The sequence below is a fragment of the Phyllostomus discolor genome, chromosome 2, assembly GCF_004126475.2.
Source record: "Phyllostomus discolor isolate MPI-MPIP mPhyDis1 chromosome 2, mPhyDis1.pri.v3, whole genome shotgun sequence".
Taxonomy (NCBI): domain Eukaryota; kingdom Metazoa; phylum Chordata; class Mammalia; order Chiroptera; family Phyllostomidae; genus Phyllostomus; species Phyllostomus discolor.
The window spans coordinates 144,833,870-144,853,635 of NC_040904.2; the positions used below are offsets into that span (position 1 = coordinate 144,833,870).

Sequence of the window (19,766 nt, forward strand, 5' to 3'; positions counted from 1 at the left end):
ATATTGGACAACTCAGATATAGAACATTTCTGTCATTCAGAGAGCTTCACTGGACAGCGTTGCTTTGGAGTCAAAAAAAGTGAGTTAGAATCTTGACTTCATCATTATGATTGTGGTCAGTAAGGTTATAAAAGAAGGAAAACTTAGTAAAGTATTTCCAATAAAAATAGTTTATGATTGTTGGTATTTAAAAGGTAACCTGTTCATTCTGAAAATTTAGTAATTTATTTTTTTATTTAATCTTTATTATATTTTTTCCATAACCACTTAGCCCCCTTATGCCCCACTCCCCCAAGCAATCACCACACTGTTGTCCATGTCTATGGGTTCTTTTTCCCTTTTGCTCAATCCCTCCATCCCCTAACTTTCCTCTGTCCTCCCAGATGTCCTCCTATTCTCTATCTATGAGTCTGTTCCCATCTTCCTTGTTAGTTCAGTTTGTTCATTAGATTCCAAATATGAGTGAAATTATATAGTATTTGTCTTTCTCTGACTGGCTTATTTCACTTAGCATAATGTTCTCCAACCACACTGTCACAAAAGGTAATGTAGGGTAATATTTTCTTCTTTTTTACAGATGAGTGGTATTCCATTGTGTAGTAGTTTTATCCACTCATCTACTGATGGACACTGGGGCTGCTTCCATATCTTGGTGATTATAAGTAATACTGCAGTGAACATAGACATGCTTATGTTCTTTTGACATAGTGTTTTGGGTTCCTTTGGATATATTCCCAGAAGTGGGATCACTGGGTCAAACAGCATATCCATTTTTAATTTTTTGAGGTATCTCCATACTGCTTTCCACAGTGGCTGCACCAATCTGCATTCCTACCAACAGTGCAAAGGGGTTCCCCTTCTTCCCCATCCTCACCAGCACTTGTTGTTTGTTGATTTATTGATGGTAGTCATTCTGATGGGTGTGAGATGATATCTCATTGTGGTTTTAATTTGCATTTCTCTGATGATTAGTGACCTTGAGCATCTTTTCATATGTCTATTGGCCATCTATATGTCCTTTTTGGAGAAGTGTCTATTCAGGTCTGAATTTTGTCCACTTTTTAATTGGGTTAGGGGTTTTTTGGTGTTGAATTTTATAAGTCTATAAATTTTGGATATTAACTCCTTATCAGATGTATGGGCAAATATGTTTTCCCATTCTGTGGGTTGTCTTTTTTATTTTGTTGATGTTTTCCTTTGCTGTTCAAAACTTTTTAGTTTTATGTGTTCCCATTTGTTTATTTTGTTCATTGGTTTCCCTTGCCTGGGGAAGATACATCCAATAAAATAATTGCTATGAGCAAGGTCCAAGATTTTGCTGCCTATGTTCTCTTCTAGGATTTTTATGGTTTGGGGTCTAACATTTAATTCATTGATCCATTTCGAATTTATTCTTGTGTGTGGTGTAAGAAGGTGGTCTAGTTTCATTTTTCTGCACGTATCTGTCCAGTTTTCCCCACACTGTTTATTGAATAAACTATCTTTAGCCCATTGTATGTACTTGCTTCTCCTGTTGAATGTTAATTAACTAGAAAGATGTGGCTTTATTTCCGGGCTCTCTATTCTGCTCATTTGATTTATGTGTCTGTTTTTATGCCAGTACCATGCTGTTTTGATTACTATGGCCTTATAGTATAATTTGATATTGGGCAGTGTGATATCAAACTTGGAGGTAACTTTGTTCTTTCAAAGGATCATTGGTGCTATGTAGGGCCTTTTGTGGTTCCATATAAACTTTTGAAAATTTGTTCTAGTTCTGTGAAATATGTCATGATTTTTGGTATTTTGAATCTTGATAGGAATGGCACTTAATCAGTAGATTGCTTGGGGTAGTATGGACATTTTAATTATGTTAATTCTCCCTATCCATTAACATGGTATGTGCTTCCACTTAACTTGTATCTTCTATTTATTTTTTCAGTGTCTTATAATTTTCTGAGTATAGGTTTTTTACATCATTGGTTAGGTTTATTCCTCAGTATTTTATTCTTTTTGTAACCATTGTAAATGGGATTGTTTTCTTAATTTCCCTTTCTGTTAGTTCTTTATTAGCATATAAAATGCAGCTGATTTCTGGATATTAATTTTGTATCCTGCTACTTTGTTGAATTCATTTATCAATTCTAACAGTTTCTTGGTGGAATCTTTGGGGTTTTCTGTGTACAGTATCATGTCATCTACAAATAATGACAGCTTTACTTCTTCCTTTCCAATTTGGATGCCTTTTATTTCTTCTTGTCTGATTGATGTGGCTAGGACCTCTAGTACTGTGTCTGGTACTGTTTCATAAGAGAGGTGAAAGTGGACATCCCTGTCTTGTTCTGAATCTTAAGAGGAACACTTGTAGTTTGCCCATCAAATATGATGCTGGCAGTGGATTTGTCATATATGGCCTTAATTTGTTTAAGTATGTTCCCTCTATTCCCACTTTGCTGAGTTTCTATCATAAATGAGTGCTGGATTTTATGAAGTACTGCATCTCTTGATATGATTATATGGTTTTTATCCTTCATTTTGTATTAGCCATTTAATTTAAAATACTATAGAACTCTTGGTCACTGGATCCCCCTTCCCCCCCCGCACCCAGAACTAGCCATATACTATATGGCAAGGATTTCTTGAAGTATATGTACTCTAATTTATCAAGTTCAAATGACACCCTTCTGGCCTGCTGGTCTCTCATATACTTGAATCTTTTAGGAACTACTAAGCCAGATCTTGTCATATCTAGGAAACATTTCCTATTGCTCATGAAGATAACTCTTATATTTGAGTCTGATTGAAATTATATTGAACAGTTTTAAAAGGTGAGAAATCAATATAGTGAGATGGCTAAGAGCCTGAGACTGAGAATTGGACTAGAGTACAAATCCAGCTTATCTATTTATTCACTCTGTGTGATTTTAGGAAGTCAGTTATTTAATCTAGTGGTCTTAATTTCCTTATTAGCAAAAAGGAGGATGCTACTACTGTCTCATGGGGTTGCTTTGAAGATTAAATGAGGTAGTGCACATAAAGTATTTAGCATAGTACTTGGTAAAGAGTAAAAAGCCATTAATTTTCATTAACTTTCAAACTAATACTGTAAGTATTTATAATTTAATAGTATCTAAGAAGTATGTTATATTACAAATTTTCCCATTAAGCCATGGAACATAGTTAAATTAATCTACATAGTTAAATTAATCTACCGTGTATACACAGTAGATTAATTTATTGATTACTTATTACTTCTTTTGGTTGTGGGTTTAGTGTGAATTAATGTTTAAATCCTAATCCTATACTACGTGGAAAAATCAGTATTTGAAAATCAACATTTGCCTAAGTACAGCAATAAATGGGAAAAATATCATAAGCATAGCTTGAACATTAATATTTTTGTGTCATATATATAGAATAAATGAAGGTTTTAAAATTTTTTGTTCATTTTTATGTGATTTTAGTCTGAATCTAAACTTTATAATGGCTCGGAGAGAGATAGTTCAGCTTCAAGCAAGCTCACGAAAAAAGAATCTCTCAAGGTTAGTTTCCACAGTTATTTCATGACTAACACTGTTTTTTACATGTGCTTTTGAAAGTAGGCTAACAAGATAAGTAGAAGTGTCTTCCTGAAAGACGAAAAAAATTCATGCAGGCACACATTAAAAATATCAATATTTGTATGACATTGTAGAGTCAACTGAAAAGGCTGCATAATGACTATCTCAGAGCTCCTCCATGGCTTAAGTGGCCACTGCTGGGGCTGAGGACTAGCTATCTCTGCAGAGCTGTGCTCCAGTCATGCACACCAGTGGGTTGTGGGGCACCTCATGGGCAGCTCCGGTACACTTTAAAATTCCCAGCCCAACTGCTGGGTCATGGCTGAATTGGCCCATGGGTAGATTGTATAGTAAATCGTCACCTAACATTGTCAGTAGATTCTTGAAACTGTGATGAATGATATATGACAAAACCAATTTTACCATAAGCTAATTAATATAAACAAGAGTTAAATTCCTACAGCATCTCATCACCATCATAACAAAACAGTGTTGAGCAAAATGTTATTTGAGGGCTGCTGTATTTTGTTTGACCTACACAGTGTTTTGAAAATTCAGCAATCACCAGTTCAGATTTCCAGGTTCTCTTAAGAAAGGTGCAATATGGGGGCTGCCTTCCAGATTGGCCACTGATCCTGGAGCCTAAGGAACACATGCTTTCCAATGACTCTGATCCCTGTGTAGTCTCTTTTACCCACCCCCCCCCACCCCCATATCTCATTTTGTATGTATTTGGAATTTCATATTAAATCTACTGTTAATTCAGATATGCATGATAATAAAGACTAAAAGTCTACAGTGTTTTGGCTGTAGAGTTATTAAAATCTTGTTATTTGTATGCAATCTCTTTACCATTAAGTGAAAATAGGAAGATTTGTATTAGAGTTAAAAAGTATTTATATCACAGATAGGTTACCACCACTCTTCTCCCATTCATGTAATAACAACAAAGCAGTAATGAGACTACATTAATTCACTCCTGCTTTCCCATATTATCACAGAACTGGCTTAAGAAGGTAAAACTTTGATATTTTGAATGAATTAATTTCCTTGTTGTGGTTTCTTAATTATTTTTTATATATTAGTGTCAGGAAAGAGCAAAATTGTCCATTGTAAACAATGGCTAAATTGTTCATAATATGAAAAAACTGCTAACAGATTTCCATCAGTATGAGAATATTAATATATTAAGAAAAACTTTACACTCAGTATAGCGTGGTGGTTAAGAAAATGCATTTTAGAGCCAGTCTGCCTCTGTTTGAATCCTGCCTCCATGACTTACTAGCTCTGTGATCCTGGGCAAGCTACTACCTGTGCCTCAGTTTTCTCTTTGTAAATTAAGGATACTAGTAGTCGTACTTCCCAAGGTTATTGTAAAGGTTAAATGAGGTAATATGTGTAAAGTGCTAAGAACTGTTACTGGTACACAGAATGTACCCAGTAAATGTTAGCTTTTATTATTTATACTAGGAATTCTTTGTAGCAATTTAAAAAATGCGGTGGTCATGGAAATGATCAAAAAAATATTGAATGGGAGAAAAAATTGAATATGTTTATAAACTCAAAAAAGGAGAAGCTATATATTTTTATAGGCTATATACATAGCAAAGGCCTGAAAAGATACTGTTTTCAAAAAGGTTAACAGTGGTCAGTTCTATGGATTGGAATAAGATAGGTATAAGAAAGATGGCATTTTAGCTTTATTTGTGTTGTTTAAAATTTTTATCATGAGATTATATTTATGTATTGTGTAATTTTAAAACTGTAAAATTCTTTAAAAAGATACAGAGAACTGGACTAGTGATCAGGAAAACATAGCTTTTAACCTTACTTCTTTAAAAATTTCTACCAGTTCTCAAGAAAAAACAAAACGAAACAGAAAAACTAGTTCCTTTATCCTAAGATGGTAGATTTCTAAAAGAGGGTTAGAATTTTATACTCTACATTCTATATGCCTAAAATTTTAAAGAGAAATTGCTCATTTCTAATGAATTTTTAATTTTTCTATTATTTCCGTAAAATAGGTACAAAAGAAAAATTATCGAGAAGAAAAGAAAAGAGCCACAAAGGAGTTACTCAGTACAATCACAGATCCTTCTGTTATTGTTATGGCTGATTGGTTGAAGGTCAGTTTGTATTGAATCTTTACCTGCTGGAATAGGAGAGCCCAGAGTGCACTGAAGCCTACAAGACATAAATAACTACTAGCATGATTGTTTTTCACTGACAGACTATTAATTGTATCCCAGAGGTTCTCTGTTCCAATCTTAATGAGAAGGAACATCTCTCTTGACACAACATCAAATATGCATAGCAGTTCTTTTAAAAAGGCTTTTTGATTTGTATGACATTAGACTAATCAATATGCTGTAAAGTAATTTTTTGCTTGCTTTTTAAATTATCATTTAGTATTATTGTAGACTTGGTATATACACTATTAAGAAGATTTGAGACAAAGTTAATACTAAAATTATCATTTGAAAAGAATTAGTGTTCAGAGAAATGTGCATGTTGCTGTTCCTGTACCTTACCTTTTTTGGCGTCTGTTTATTCCCACTTAGTTTTATTTCTTTTTTTTTTATCATCTCTGTCACTCTGTCCTCTTTCTCATTCTTATCTGAAGAATGTTTGGTAGTAATTTTTCAGGCTAAAGCTAACTTTAAGTATTATCTTGTAAAGACCCCGACACCCAAGAAGTTTTGGTACCTGGCATTGACCTAAAAATTACCCCAGTCCTGAAAGCTTTTCACTTTCCCAAAGAGTTGGTACAGTCTCCAACCTGAAATCTTGATGAGATCTGTCATTGAAGTTCTCTTACTAACATAGGAAGAACTTAGTGATGGTTTCAAGTAATGCGAGGGTCTTCTTCAATGTTGTGCTGAAAACACCTTCTAATTCTGGCTCTGCTTCAAAGACGTTAAGCTACAGATCTTACTTGGGTGTTTCAGGGCTAAATCTACTCTTGTCTTTTGACATGGGATTTTCCAACCAACTCCCCAAATCTTCCCAACACATCCTCCTGGCTGATAATTTATTTTACCTGCTAAGAGGCAAATCTTGATATCAGGGAAGTATATTTTAGTAGCCCCCTGACCTAACCTTCCAGGTTAGGAAAACCATTCTACTTAATGTATAGTATTTTGAAACTAAAGACCCAATTCTCCTGCTAGAATTTAAGATCCTCAGAAGCAATATTCATACTATTTTTTTAACTTTATTTTTATTGTTGACACTATTACAGATGTCCCCCTTTGTCCACTTCCTCCCACCCCCTTCCCTCTGGACATCACCACACTGTTGTCTGTGTTTATGGGTTGTGCGTGTATGTTCTTTGGCTAATCCCTTCACCTTCCTTTATCCAGTCCTCCCAAACCCCTGCCCTCTGATAGCTGTCATTCTGTTCCATGTATCCATGCCTCTATCTCTGTTGTGTTTGTCAATTTACTTTGTTCATTAGATTCTATATATAAGTGAGATCATAAGATATTTGTCTTTCACGAACTGGCTTATTTCACTTAGCATAATAATCTTCAGGTCTGTCCATGCTGCCACAAAGGGTAAGAGTTTCTTTTTCTCTGTTTTTTTTTTATCAGTGCTTGTTATTTAGTAGCTTTAAAAAATATATCCATTGGTTCTAACTTGTTCATTTTTCTGGAAATTTTAGATTAAAACATACTGTTTACCATTACTTAGTTTGTATCTTGTGGAGCAGAAAGAGAAAAACAGAGCTTTATTTCTTAAATTCATTTTCTATAGATTCGTGGTACTCTAAAGAGCTGGACCAAGTTGTGGTGTGTGTTGAAACCAGGGGTGCTACTGATCTATAAAACCCAAAAAAATGGTCAGTGGGTAGGAACTGTCCTTCTGAATGCCTGTGAAATCATTGAGCGGCCATCAAAAAAGGATGGCTTTTGTTTCAAACTTTTTCATCCTTTGGAGCAGTCTATTTGGGCCGTGAAGGTAAGCATTTGTTATATAGGTAAAAGGTGAAATGACAATCTTTGAGTAGACCAGAGACAGATCAGTTAATCTAATGATTGCTCTTCTCTGCCAACACTTGCGAATTTATTTTTGTTTTCAAGGGCATTATTCTTCTGTCTCTACTCACAATGAAATGCACACTAAAAGTCCTTTTTACCTTTAAGATCTAACTTAAAATTTTCTCCAGAAAATGTTTTTCTAATTTATATTGTACCTTATTATCTCTTTGCAATGGGGATTCAGTTTGTACTTAAAAAAAAGTTGCAATGAATAATCTTGCTTTGTGACATTGTATCATGTTTACTGTGTTTTTCTCTTTATCAAAATTGAAAGATCCCCTAGAACAGAAGCTGCCATTTATTTTGGGGGGTTTTCCTGTGGTGATGTAAATATGTGCTAAGAAGAAGCCTGTAAGCAATCACAGTCCTACTTACTCTTGAGATGCAGCTTTCTTTGAAGATGGAGCTCTAATGCTTTATCCAGGGGTGTCAAACTCATTTTCACGGGAGGGAGGGGGTAGGGCACGTCAACCTGCAGTTGCCTTCAAAGGCTAAATGTAATTTTAGGTCCATATAAATGTAACTGCTCCTTAACAGTTAAGTGGGAGCTTAGCACTGCTGCCGCCACTGGGTAGAAACAAGGTGCCAGGCCAGATAAAACAAGGTGGAGGGCTGGATTCAGCCCATGGGCATTGTGTTTGCCACCTGTGCTTTGTACCTAGAAAGCATTACTGTGGTCATTCCTGTGTTATAATAGCAGAAACTTAATCATGGAAGTAGAAATGCCTTGTTTAACTACCAAGAAATTCTACAAATAGTAGATATGTTAATGACTAAAATGAGTCTCGTTTAAGTTTTTACAAAGTAATCATTGTTTTATTTGAAAGAAGGTCAGTTACATTTGAATAAAGGGTTTAGGACTCCTTTCAGGAAAACCACCTAATTGAAATGAGGGCTAGGTAAAAGTAAGTTCAGCTTTTAAATACTTTTGGTATTCCTTAATTAGGCAATATACATATACCTAGGAAAAAACCTGGACTTTTTACCTTTATTTCAGTAGTCTGGAGTCAGAAATAAATTTAGGATTACAGAGTTAGTTTCATGCTGCAATTAGATATTTCCCATAAGGGGAAGATTTTAAGTCATATAACCTGTGGTGTTTATATATAATGTGATTCTCAAGTGAAAAAAATTATTTTAAAAACTTTTTATATATTGCATTTATTCTTTACTACTACTCTAAGGAATTTAAGAAATTTTTAAAAATCATATTGAGTTTTCTGTTTCTTCATTTTTAACCTGCATCTTTCCTTTTAAATGTTTATATACTTCTTGAAGTTCATTTTCTTCCTTCATCTGACAACCAAAAAATTATTTTTTCTATCAGAATTATACTATAAATTCAATTCTCAGATTTTGTTTTTAATTTGTATTTATTGGTTCGAGAGAGAAGGAAAGAGGGAGAGAGAGTGAGAGAAATTTGTTGTTTCACTTGTTCATATATTCATTGGGCTATTCTTATATATGCCCTGACATCAGACCTGCAACCTTAGTGTATCAGGAGGATGCTCTAACCAACTGAGCCACCCAGCCAGGACTTCTCAATCCTCAGATTTTCTTTTCTAGTAAGAACCATGTCCACCTAAGGTTAGCCTTGGTGATACTAATTACTCTAGAGCTCTTGGTGTCATATACTTCTAAAACAAATAACCCCAGCCAACAACAATAAAATTCCTTTTACTTTCTTGTTTCTAGTTAAATAAAATTAGCTTTTACAGTTGGTATTTATAAACAAGTATATCATTGGTTATAAAATGGAGCTAATAAAAAGTCTTTTAAGTAGACCTAATAGAAAGTCTTTTTTCTTTTTCTTATAAATTATAACTACCATATATTTCTAGCTGTTTCTACGTGGGCTTCTAGAAATTAAGTATTTTTTTCTAGTAGTATATGTGGGATAGAAATTCTCAAAGTAAAATTTTATCTAGTATGGTAAAATTTAGGTTTCCCTTTAATATGTGAACAAAGTATAGGAATAATGTTTAATGATAACTATTATAAGGTGTTCAGTTTTTGGTAAGGAGGTATATTTGTTGGAAGAGGAAGACTTTCCTTAATACTCAACATTTACTTTTTCAACAAGCATGAAATTAAAGCTTGTTTGCTTTTAAATTATAATCCATGCCTAACTTAGATCGTTACCAGTAATAATGGATAATACAAAGTTGAGATCTTATAATACTGTATGCCATTTATTTTGCTTATTTTTATTTTATTTGGCTGTTTTAAGGGTCCCAAGGGCGAAGCAGTGGGGTCTATAACTCAGCCCTTACCCAGCAGTTACCTGATCATCCGAGCTACTTCCGAGTCAGATGGTAAATACAGGTTTTAATGGATTGGATTTTGGTCTCATTTTTAAGGGTTTATTTAACAAACCACTGTGTGTTTTTCTTCAGGGAAAAAAAATGTGTTTAATATGGTATTTACAGCAGTCATATTATAATCAGAAATTGCTTAGAACACCAAATATTTCATTAACTTTGTAGACAACAGAGGCATCTGATAGGAAGGAAGCACTGGATAATTGTTAAATTAGCAGCCTAGAGTTTTCTTCTCAATCCTCCATTGACCTTTTAACATCTTTTTTGACTTGGTGAGTGTTCTCTGTGGTAACTCATTAAGTTTTATTGTTTTAAAGGTACATTTAATACTACTTGTACCACTAAGTATGAACATTTATAAAACACATGCAACCGTTGTTAAGTTTTTTTAACCTAAGATGTTTTTCTGTACTTATTAACTTAATAGTTAATTCCTGAAGCAAATACAGGGAGAACAAAACTTATTTATTTCAAATCAAAGTAACTTTAAAACCTTAATGGATTTCTGCCTCACTTTTATGTTTTATAATTTAGACTAGCCTAGCCTAGGGAATCGGGTAACCTTCCAAAAAAAGTTTATTTTTACCAGATAATTCTTTTTAAAATTAAAATATCATAGGCATGAGCTTTTGTCATGAAAGTATTTTATTTGACTGATATTTTCAGCAGATGTTGAAACAAATATGTATGAATTTTAAGTGAACTAATTTTTTTCTGCTAATTATAATTCTAAATTTTAATTTAAAAAATAAGGTTACTAATGTTTCTACTAACTAATAGGACAGTATTGTATAGACATTTTCCTGACTTAAAATTTTTCATACATATAAGTAGAATGGATGCCAAACCTGGGGATAGATCTACTATTGACAACAAAGGATTATTTTAGATAGATTATTTATAGTACAAACATAATAACCCCTTTGGTATATTTTATGTACCTATTTTGGTACCTTGAAATTATACTACATATTAATGTTCTAAGATTTTAAAAATAAAACACATGTATTTTCATTAGGTCTATTTACCAATGTGTACTATATTTTCTTCATTTACCAGTAGTTTCTAAATACTCACTTATAGTATGCAAAATCACATCATAAACTGAGAAATTGGATTAAAAATCCTTGTATAAGACTTTATGCTCAAAATAACTTTTCCAGTGCATTTTTCTCAAAGAAATAATAGTATGCTTAAAGGCTAACTGTTAAATTTAGATGGATGCTAGTTTTTATAGTTTCTTGAATTATATTGCTTATGCATCTGTGTTCTTCTAGGAAGGTGCTGGATGGATGCTTTGGAGTTGGCTCTGAAATGTTCTAGTCTTCTTAAACGTACAATGATCAGGGAAGGAAAGGAACATGACCTAAGCATTTCATCAGAGAACACACATGTGACTTTATATGGCTTACTGCGTGCTAACAATCTCCACAGTGGTGACAACTTCCAGTAAGTAGATACTACCCCTGATTTGGTGATTATTTTAGAGACCATGTTTTTCACTAGGTTAGCTGGCAAGCTTAGAATTTTTGTAGTGTATCTAGGATTGAAACTTAGCTGCCTTCTTACTATATGGCCTAAGACCAGGTTTAAGATTTAAGTTACAGTGATAAGGTATAGAAAGTTATTTCCTTGATCCTAGCTAATGTAAATTATTTGTTATTTCCCAAATGCAAACCATGCTATCTACCTTGTCTTTGTGCATGGTATTCCCTTCATTAAGAATGATTTCTAGTCCTCCTTGCTCTTTTGTCTTATCACAAAACTATGTATCTTAAAGAGCAGTCTCAAATATCAGACCATATGTGAAGACTTTCATGCCTCTTAACCATGAAATAATATAATCTGCTCTTCCATTGCTATTCTATAGCACTTTTTTTTTTATAATACCACCAGACTTATTCTTCCTGGTATTTGTGGAATTCTATTATATTGTGTTTCAAGTTGGAATTGTCTCTTATTGTGGTATTATCCCCTGAAGCATTTAATACTAAATACTAGTAGTTAATACTAAAAAAAAAATATTTCTCCAAGGGAAACTAAAAACTATTTCTTCAGGGAAACTCAATACTTTGCTGAGGTTCAGATCTCTTTGTTGCTTTGTAGGAAAACATTAGACTTTCCCTTTTCTTCCCTTGTCCCAATATTCAGTTTCTGCTCGGTAGCCACTTATTACTGTCAGTATTGGGTTGGTGTCCTCAAAGTTGTTAGACTGCTATTCTTCTCCATGTGACTTGAGATGACCATTTTGTTTCTCCTTATCCTTTTGCTTGACTCTTTTCCTTCACTGTTTGAAAACCTATATTTCCTGACCTTTTACATCCATTCTTTGCAGAATTATAATCTGGAGTTTTTTCTTAACCCTCAGAACAAAAGTTTGAATGGAATTAGATTGGGGATGAGAGCACAATTTATATAGAAATGGGTGTTTGGGGAAGGGGGACACTCTTCCTGAAATTTTTTTTCTCAAAGGTCTTCAGCTGTAAACTATTCATTGTTTTTGTTGCATACTGGGTAACCTTTAAATGCCCTTATTTGGGGACCTTAAAAATTCATCTGCTTCACCTATTCATTAAATTTTGAAGCCCTTTTCTGTGTAAGATACCATACATTTTTCTGTATAATTTACCACATTGTGAATAGGCAGATGAATCTGAAATGATCCTAAATTTGAATCTAATACAATAGTTGATTAGCTATGTGATTCTGAAGAGTTGTTTTTTATCATTTGAAACCTATAAAATTCTGGATAACTATAAATATTAGGGAGAAAAGAATAACATAAACAGCCAAAGGAGAGATGCTTTAGGGTAATATAGGATCAGAATTTATAGGATTAAAACATAGCATCTTGCTAGGGAATCAGGGAGAGGATCAATATAACAGATTTATATGAAAGTAGAATCAACATACCAACATATTTATTTGGCTATATGACAAAAAATGAGCTGGGAACTGAAGATTCAGAGATAAGAGTGGTGGGAGCCTAGCTTCGGAACTTAAAGTCTGCTTGGATGTAAGGGACAGGCAGTGGGTAAAGTTAAAGAAGATTACCAAACTTGAAGCCTGAGCGATAGGGAAGATGATGGTAAAGTAAAACAAAGGACCATGTTTGGGGGACAATAATTTATTAAATATTGTACATGTTGAGAATACATGTACATGTTGAGGTCCCAGGACATAGATGATATCAGCCAAGCATTTGAAAACATGGGTCTAAAGCTTATTCCTGCATGCATCGGTTTGGAGATCAAATAAAAATTGGATAACTTGCCAAAGGAGAGAAAAGATAGAAAAAATAAATAAGAAGCAAGGAGGATGAATGTATTTAAGAGTGGAAGGAAATAAGAGGGGTCGGAGAGCTTAAAATATACAACTACAATTATACATGGAACCCAATTATTAAGATTATTTCAAGGAAAATGATCACCATCTAAGTCCAATGATGCGGAGAAGTCAAAGGAAGTGACGATTAGATGAGGCCATTGGATTTGTTAACTAAGCCATCATTTAGTGACCTTTAAGGAAACAGATTCACTGGACTAAGGGGAGTGTAAACCAGATTGTGAGTGGTAAAGGAGACAATAGATGGTAAGAAAGGAGAGATAGCAATTTGAGACTACTTTTTAAAATATATGATCATTAAGGGAAAGAAGGAAAATAATGTGTATAAATACAAATTTCTATTAGTAATTCTCTGATTAAAATCCAAAGAAATGAAGATTTTAGAAAAATAGAGCCTAACATAGGAATCAGATAGGACTTCTCTGCTCTGATAACTATTTCATCATTGCTAAAATATCAATTATATATAATGCCATCATGTATTCATTTGTGAAGTAGTTTAGGGTTCATCCCTATAAAAATTTTATGTTCAGTGAAACCCACAGATACTTTCCTAAATAAGAAATTTCTAAATTAAAAATTTTGATTCTTTCTGTGAGGTTTTTTTAATATTCTTTTTTTGTTCAGATTATTAACCCTGAACACTTTAGGGTTAGTGTAAACAGGGTTGGTTATAGCCACTTATCAATGTTAGATTACAGGTTCATTTCCTTAGGCTAATATTTTCATTTCCAATTCTCCTTGGACCTTTTTCTCAAGATTAAGCTTATCAGTCAAGTAGTAAATACCTATAATTACTTACCTTTTACATTTTCTAATCTTATTCTTGGACTTATTTTGAGTAACTTTGGAGACCTTTACAAGTGGAAAGCCATACTTCATTTCAGTTCACTTGAAAGACTCTCTGATGATCTTGACTTGAAGTTTTCCTTCAGACCACAAGTGACAGTAAGGTTGATTCAAGTGATGATGATTGGGAAAAAAAAAATTGGTGTGGAAAGAAAAAATCTAGCAAGAGATAGCCTAAAATTTTGCTTTTGGACAATTTTAGCCCCAAGTGGTATAGAGCCAAAGAGTTCAGTATCATATTTTTTAACAGATTTTTTCCAGATTTTTACTTGACTTCTTTGTGCCATTTACTAATCTGTAACATGAGAATAATATTACCTCTCTCATAGGGTTAGTTTGACCATTAAATAACTAAAACTATATAAAACACTAAGAACAATGCCTGGCACATAGTAAATTCTCAGTAAATGTTTCATATCCATTCTTATTTATAAATTAAATATTCTTAACCTCTCTTATTCTTCCTTCTAATAATTCTTTTTCTTAAGGTTAAATGATAGTGAAATAGAACGACAGCATTTTAAGGACCAAGATATGTATTCTGATAAATCTGATAAAGAAAATGATCAAGAGCATGATGAATCTGACAATGAGGTGATGGGGAAAAGTGAAGAAAGTGACACAGACACATCAGAAAGACAAGATGACTCATATATAGAACCTGAGCCTGTTGAGCCTTTAAAGGAGACCACCTACACTGAACAGAGCCACGAGGAACTAGGAGAGGTAAAAGTCTGTGATTTTCAGAGATTTGAGGTTACTAATTCTTGAAAATTTTCAAATGAAATTGAATATATTACTTATTTGGCCTATTATTTATTTTTCAAAAAATATTTCTGTAAGACATTTTATTTTAAAAGTTGCATATATATGAAATATATCAGGATTCATAAATAATTAAAATGTACTCAGAAATATGAATATAGTTTATTAAATTTAAAGTCTCCATTTCCTTCAGGTTCTCTTTTGAAATAGGATGCTGCTAGAGGTCTCTACCAGATAGAAAGTAAATTGCAAGGAAACATGAATTTATCACTTTCTTATTATTGCTAGCGCACAGAATTAATAACAGTATAATGGAGTATAATATTTTTGTAATGGATTCTTTATTTATGAGTATATCATTCACTTTTATGTCTCTTACCATTTTCATTTTTACCTAAATTTCATAGCTATAGACTTTATTTATTTAATGGGTTATTTTCACTTCTTAAGAATGCTTGGAATGATCAAAAAGAGAGTTCAGACTTTCAACATTAGTTGCCTTTTCTACACTTTTATGTGTCTGAAATAAATATAATATTTCAGTATTTTTGTTAATTGCTAAAGGCAGGTGAGGCCTCTCAAACAGAAACTGTGTCTGAAGAAAACAAAAGCCTTATCTGGACACTGCTGAAACAAGTCCGGCCTGGCATGGACCTGTCCAGGGTGGTTCTGCCTACATTTATTTTGGAACCTCGTTCTTTCCTGGATAAACTTTCAGATTACTACTATCATGCAGACTTCTTATCTGAGTAAGTAGATTCTTATTTCTTAAAATAGAAGATAACTTCATGGTTTTAGAGATTTTTCAGAGTTTTATTCAGTGGTTACACCTGACCAAAATTGGGCTATAATGAGATATCACTCTTTTCACCATTCCTATAGTTGACCTTAATCAGAAGCATATTTAGTACTTTGGCATACTGTTTTCAGTTGAATTGAGAGATCACAAGCTTGAAGAGGACAGGAATTCTATTCCACCCCTGGCAGCACTGCTCTCATAGGCTCCCTGAGTGCTCACTGGCCTAACACAGGGAGAGGTAGCTGGCATTCTTTGTTCTCCCTCACTTCAGCTGGTGTTTAGATCCCATTCTGGGGCTTGTGCTTTTGTTTATACTTACTATCTCAGCATGCTTGTGAGGCATATGCAGCTTACCCAGTCTGGAATGCCTGCCAGTTGCTGGCTCTTGACATAAATCCCCACTTTCATCTTTGCTTTTTTTCCTACCAGCTGATCCTGGGTGTAATTCTGAACAAGGCAGGCAGAAAGGAAGTGGAAGAGGAACTGTCTATCTCTGTCCCAACAGTTGTTTGGACAAGCAGTAAAAAACAGCGATTTTGTATATACCTTTCCAAGTTTCGCCATTCCAGCTGCAGTGGTGTTTCAAGGCACTGTGTTTTCTAAGATTCTAAATTCTGGCCCTGTGGCCTGATTTTTAGATTCTGTATAAATAATCTGTATCCTGTTTATTGGTTGCATTATTAATATATTAGTTGTATTAGTAACATTGCAAAAATGATAAACTGAATCAAAAATCATTGATAAGTTGTGGGAGATTTTTGCAAATTGATTCATACACAAAGTATTGATCTCCATAAAATAAAAAGTGCTTATACAAAGTGATTGAAAACGATCAACAACCCAACAGAAAAGGAGTGGAGGAAATGACTAGTTTAAAAATGAAGAAATAGAAAGTCCCTAAACATGCACACCTCACATAAAATCAGAAAAATGAGATTCAGACATAAAGTACTTTTTCATCTATCACATTGACCAGAAGTCCAAAGGCTTTAATACCCCATTTCCACCTTATATTTTATTATATTTCTTTTTATCTGTCATTTCTCTCAGAATGTGAGATGCATTCCTATGAATCAAAATAAGATCTTGAGAAATGTGCATTTTTCCCAAATTAAAAGGTTGTACTTTTCTGGTAACACACACTTTTTTATTGCTAAGGTTGTGTGCAGCAGACACTCATACACTGCTGGGTGATGCAAACGAGCACAGTATCTGATGTGGATCCTGGCTGGCAGGATCTATGTATATTGTGGCTGCTATGAATAAATACACACGGACTACAGAAATCCTGTGGAGAAAAGGGATGGCATGGCCACTCTCTAAGTGAGAGGAAGTGCCCGACCCCTGCCTGGACAGGCTTTTATTGCTTCTCTGGGTACATTACATTGAGGATGGTCCTCATTTACTATGCACAGGTGTGCTACAGGGGATTACGTTTTACAGATAACAAAGGAAAGAATGCTGCTAATTACTTCAAAAAGAAGGATGTTGCAGACCAATGGGAAAAGTGGTTGAACTGATTATACTCCATACTTGGGAGGTTTAGCACAGATCTTAGGAAGTTATAGTAAGCACTTGCTGCCTCAATTCAGGGTGAGGGAGTTTTAGCAAAAGCAAGTCTCATAGCAGTCTAGGTACAATGCAGGCCTGATTCCCCACAGGAAATCCTCTCCGTGGACGTGGTCCTATGTGCTGACTTGTTCCCCGCTGGTTTTCCACATGGAGGCTGAGCTACATTCCCACACCACGCAAAACGGCCCCCTACAAGTACCTTTGAAGAGAATCTGGGAATACTTACCAGAATTATAGATGTGTTGAGTCCTTTGATCCACCATTCCTATAGTCCAAATATAGCTCCACATATACAAATGACATATTGGGTTGGCCAAAAAGTCTGTTTAGTTTTTTCCATAAAAGGCACATATTTTCATTTTCACCAATAACTTTACTGATTTGGATATTTTGAGTATGTTGGCGATCTCCTGCTGTTGGCTTCTAGTGGGTAGAGAACACAGGTGCTGCTAAATATCTTCCAATGCAGAAGACAGCCCCATAGCAAAGAATTATTTGGCCAAAATGTCAGTGGTACCTAGACACTTTCCAAAACACTTTTGACGCATTTAATCAGTCACAGCACCTTCTCTATACACTGCACAAATCTTTTCTTGCATTTCAGATATGTTTTTAACTTTCTTGAAATAATAAAGCATAATATGCCAAAAATACTGCATATTTTCTTCTATCTTCATTATTAAAATGGCTGCACAAAAGTGTTACCAATATTCACCAATTTTGGTAAGTTTTTAAAAAACCACATGCTGATATGACAGCTGTCACAATATGATCTAACAAAGTTGTTTTGAATGAAGTTAAAGATAGCTAAGCACTACTAGAGCCATAGCATGATAAAAACTAAACGAACTTTTTGGCTAACCCAGCCGTACAAGATGAGATTCTCAAGTGTCCAGCCACAGCTGACTGGTTAATAATGTATAGTGCTTCCACACTTAAGGAAAAACTCTATAAACAGGTAAGGAGGGATCTTCAGCAGTGTGTGTGTGTGTGTGTGTGTGTGTGTGTGGAAAGCAAGATACAGAAGAATGTGTATAGTTTGATACTTTTTTTTTTTTTAAGAAAAAGACTACACAGTTTTTCCTTCATGCTTAAAGAAAACTTTATTTAAACAAAGCTAAAAGAAGTTGCCTGCAGGACATAAGTAGGAAGACTATGGAGAAATGGGACAATGACAAGACATGTGTACTTTTTTATATTGCTTTGAGTTTTAAACTGTTTGTTCCATGTGTATGTGAAATGTAAAGTAAATTATTGTAGTAAGAGAATTTAAGTCAAGGTAGGAAGAGAGTGTTTGGAGGGTTGGTACTCTCAAAAAGTACAACCTTTCAACTCAGCACACTCGTCAGTAAGCTTAGGGCTAGCCTCTTCCATCTTACAATTTATCTTCAAAAATCACCACATTGGACCTTCACACATTCTTAAAAGGTGTATAATAAATAGTTAAATTTTAAAATAAATAAACAAATAATAAATTAGCTTCTCAGAATTCACTTCTGAAGTATACAGTCAATGTTTTACAATGTTTACAGCATCAGCAAAATCGCAAGGAGCCACCTGAGTCAAGACTTCTAGATATTTTTTTCTTCAAAATGAAAATTACACTTTGATTACATGTTATACAGGTAGGATTTGTTTGCTGTGGAAAATCAGTTGGTAGCACATAGGGAGAGTGGAGGCTAAAAATGGGTTAAGAAACATTTTGATTGTTTCAAATTATTTTATATCTTCCATATTTGTTATTTGAAACTTCTGTGTTTTCTACAAGGGCTTAAAAAGACATACAATCCTATACTTAGGGAGGTGGTTTGTGCTGGAGAGGCTAACATCAGCTCGTTGTCCTCCCTCCATGTACTATAGCACTCACCAGTTACCACTGACCTTTTCTAATTAACATCAACAAATGAGAATAGACTAAATCAAGTGGATATGGCCCTTCTCTGATCTACGGGACTGAAGACCTCTTACAAAATTGTTAATGAGGCTGCTTGGCCACCGGCACATGGTTGCAAATGCTAGGCATTAAACAATGCATGGATCTCAAAATCCTTTTTTTTTTTTTTTTTTTTTTAATCACTGTTTCTCACAGAAGCCTTAGCAACATCTAGGGTTCTACAAAGCCCCAGTTGAAAAATCTTGGTTTGGAGAGTTTTCAAAAACTATTTGAGAAAAGACCTGGGCAGCATGTGAAAGAATAGGAAAAATGGCAAAGAAAGTAACAAGATTATGAAAAATTCTTACAAACTGATGTACATGGTTGGTTTTGCCATCTGTTTTAAATATGGATAATGCTTTTCAGTCATATCTCATACTCACTTGTTGGCTTGATGAATATGAGGGAGAATTTGCCATATATTCTATAAAATTTTTGTGTTTGCCATTTTGTTTTTTAGGACTGCTCTTGAAGAAAATCCTTATTTCCGTTTGAAGAAAGTAGTGAAATGGTATTTGTCAGGATTTTATAAAAAGCCAAAGGTACTTTTTTCAGCCTCATGTATATGAGTTCTCTATTTTTTGTTAACTTTAGATTTATTAA

General features: G+C 34.1%; 1 protein-coding gene across 11 annotated transcripts in view; it reads left to right on the forward strand.

The window, feature by feature from the left end:
* The window catches only part of OSBPL8 (oxysterol binding protein like 8), a 170,806-nt gene that overhangs the window by 118,242 nt on the left and 32,798 nt on the right, over positions 1-19,766 (forward strand). For all 11 annotated transcript variants that reach the window (XM_028503692.2, XM_028503691.2, XM_028503694.2 and 8 more), the window contains 8 exons: positions 3,444-3,521; positions 5,564-5,665; positions 7,296-7,499; positions 9,810-9,894; positions 11,178-11,349; positions 14,583-14,820; positions 15,424-15,608; positions 19,624-19,705. In XM_028503692.2, the coding sequence (XP_028359493.1) occupies positions 3,444-3,521; positions 5,564-5,665; positions 7,296-7,499; positions 9,810-9,894; positions 11,178-11,349; positions 14,583-14,820; positions 15,424-15,608; positions 19,624-19,705 (1,146 nt within the window). The remainder of the gene's footprint in view (positions 1-3,443; positions 3,522-5,563; positions 5,666-7,295; positions 7,500-9,809; positions 9,895-11,177; positions 11,350-14,582; positions 14,821-15,423; positions 15,609-19,623; positions 19,706-19,766) is intronic.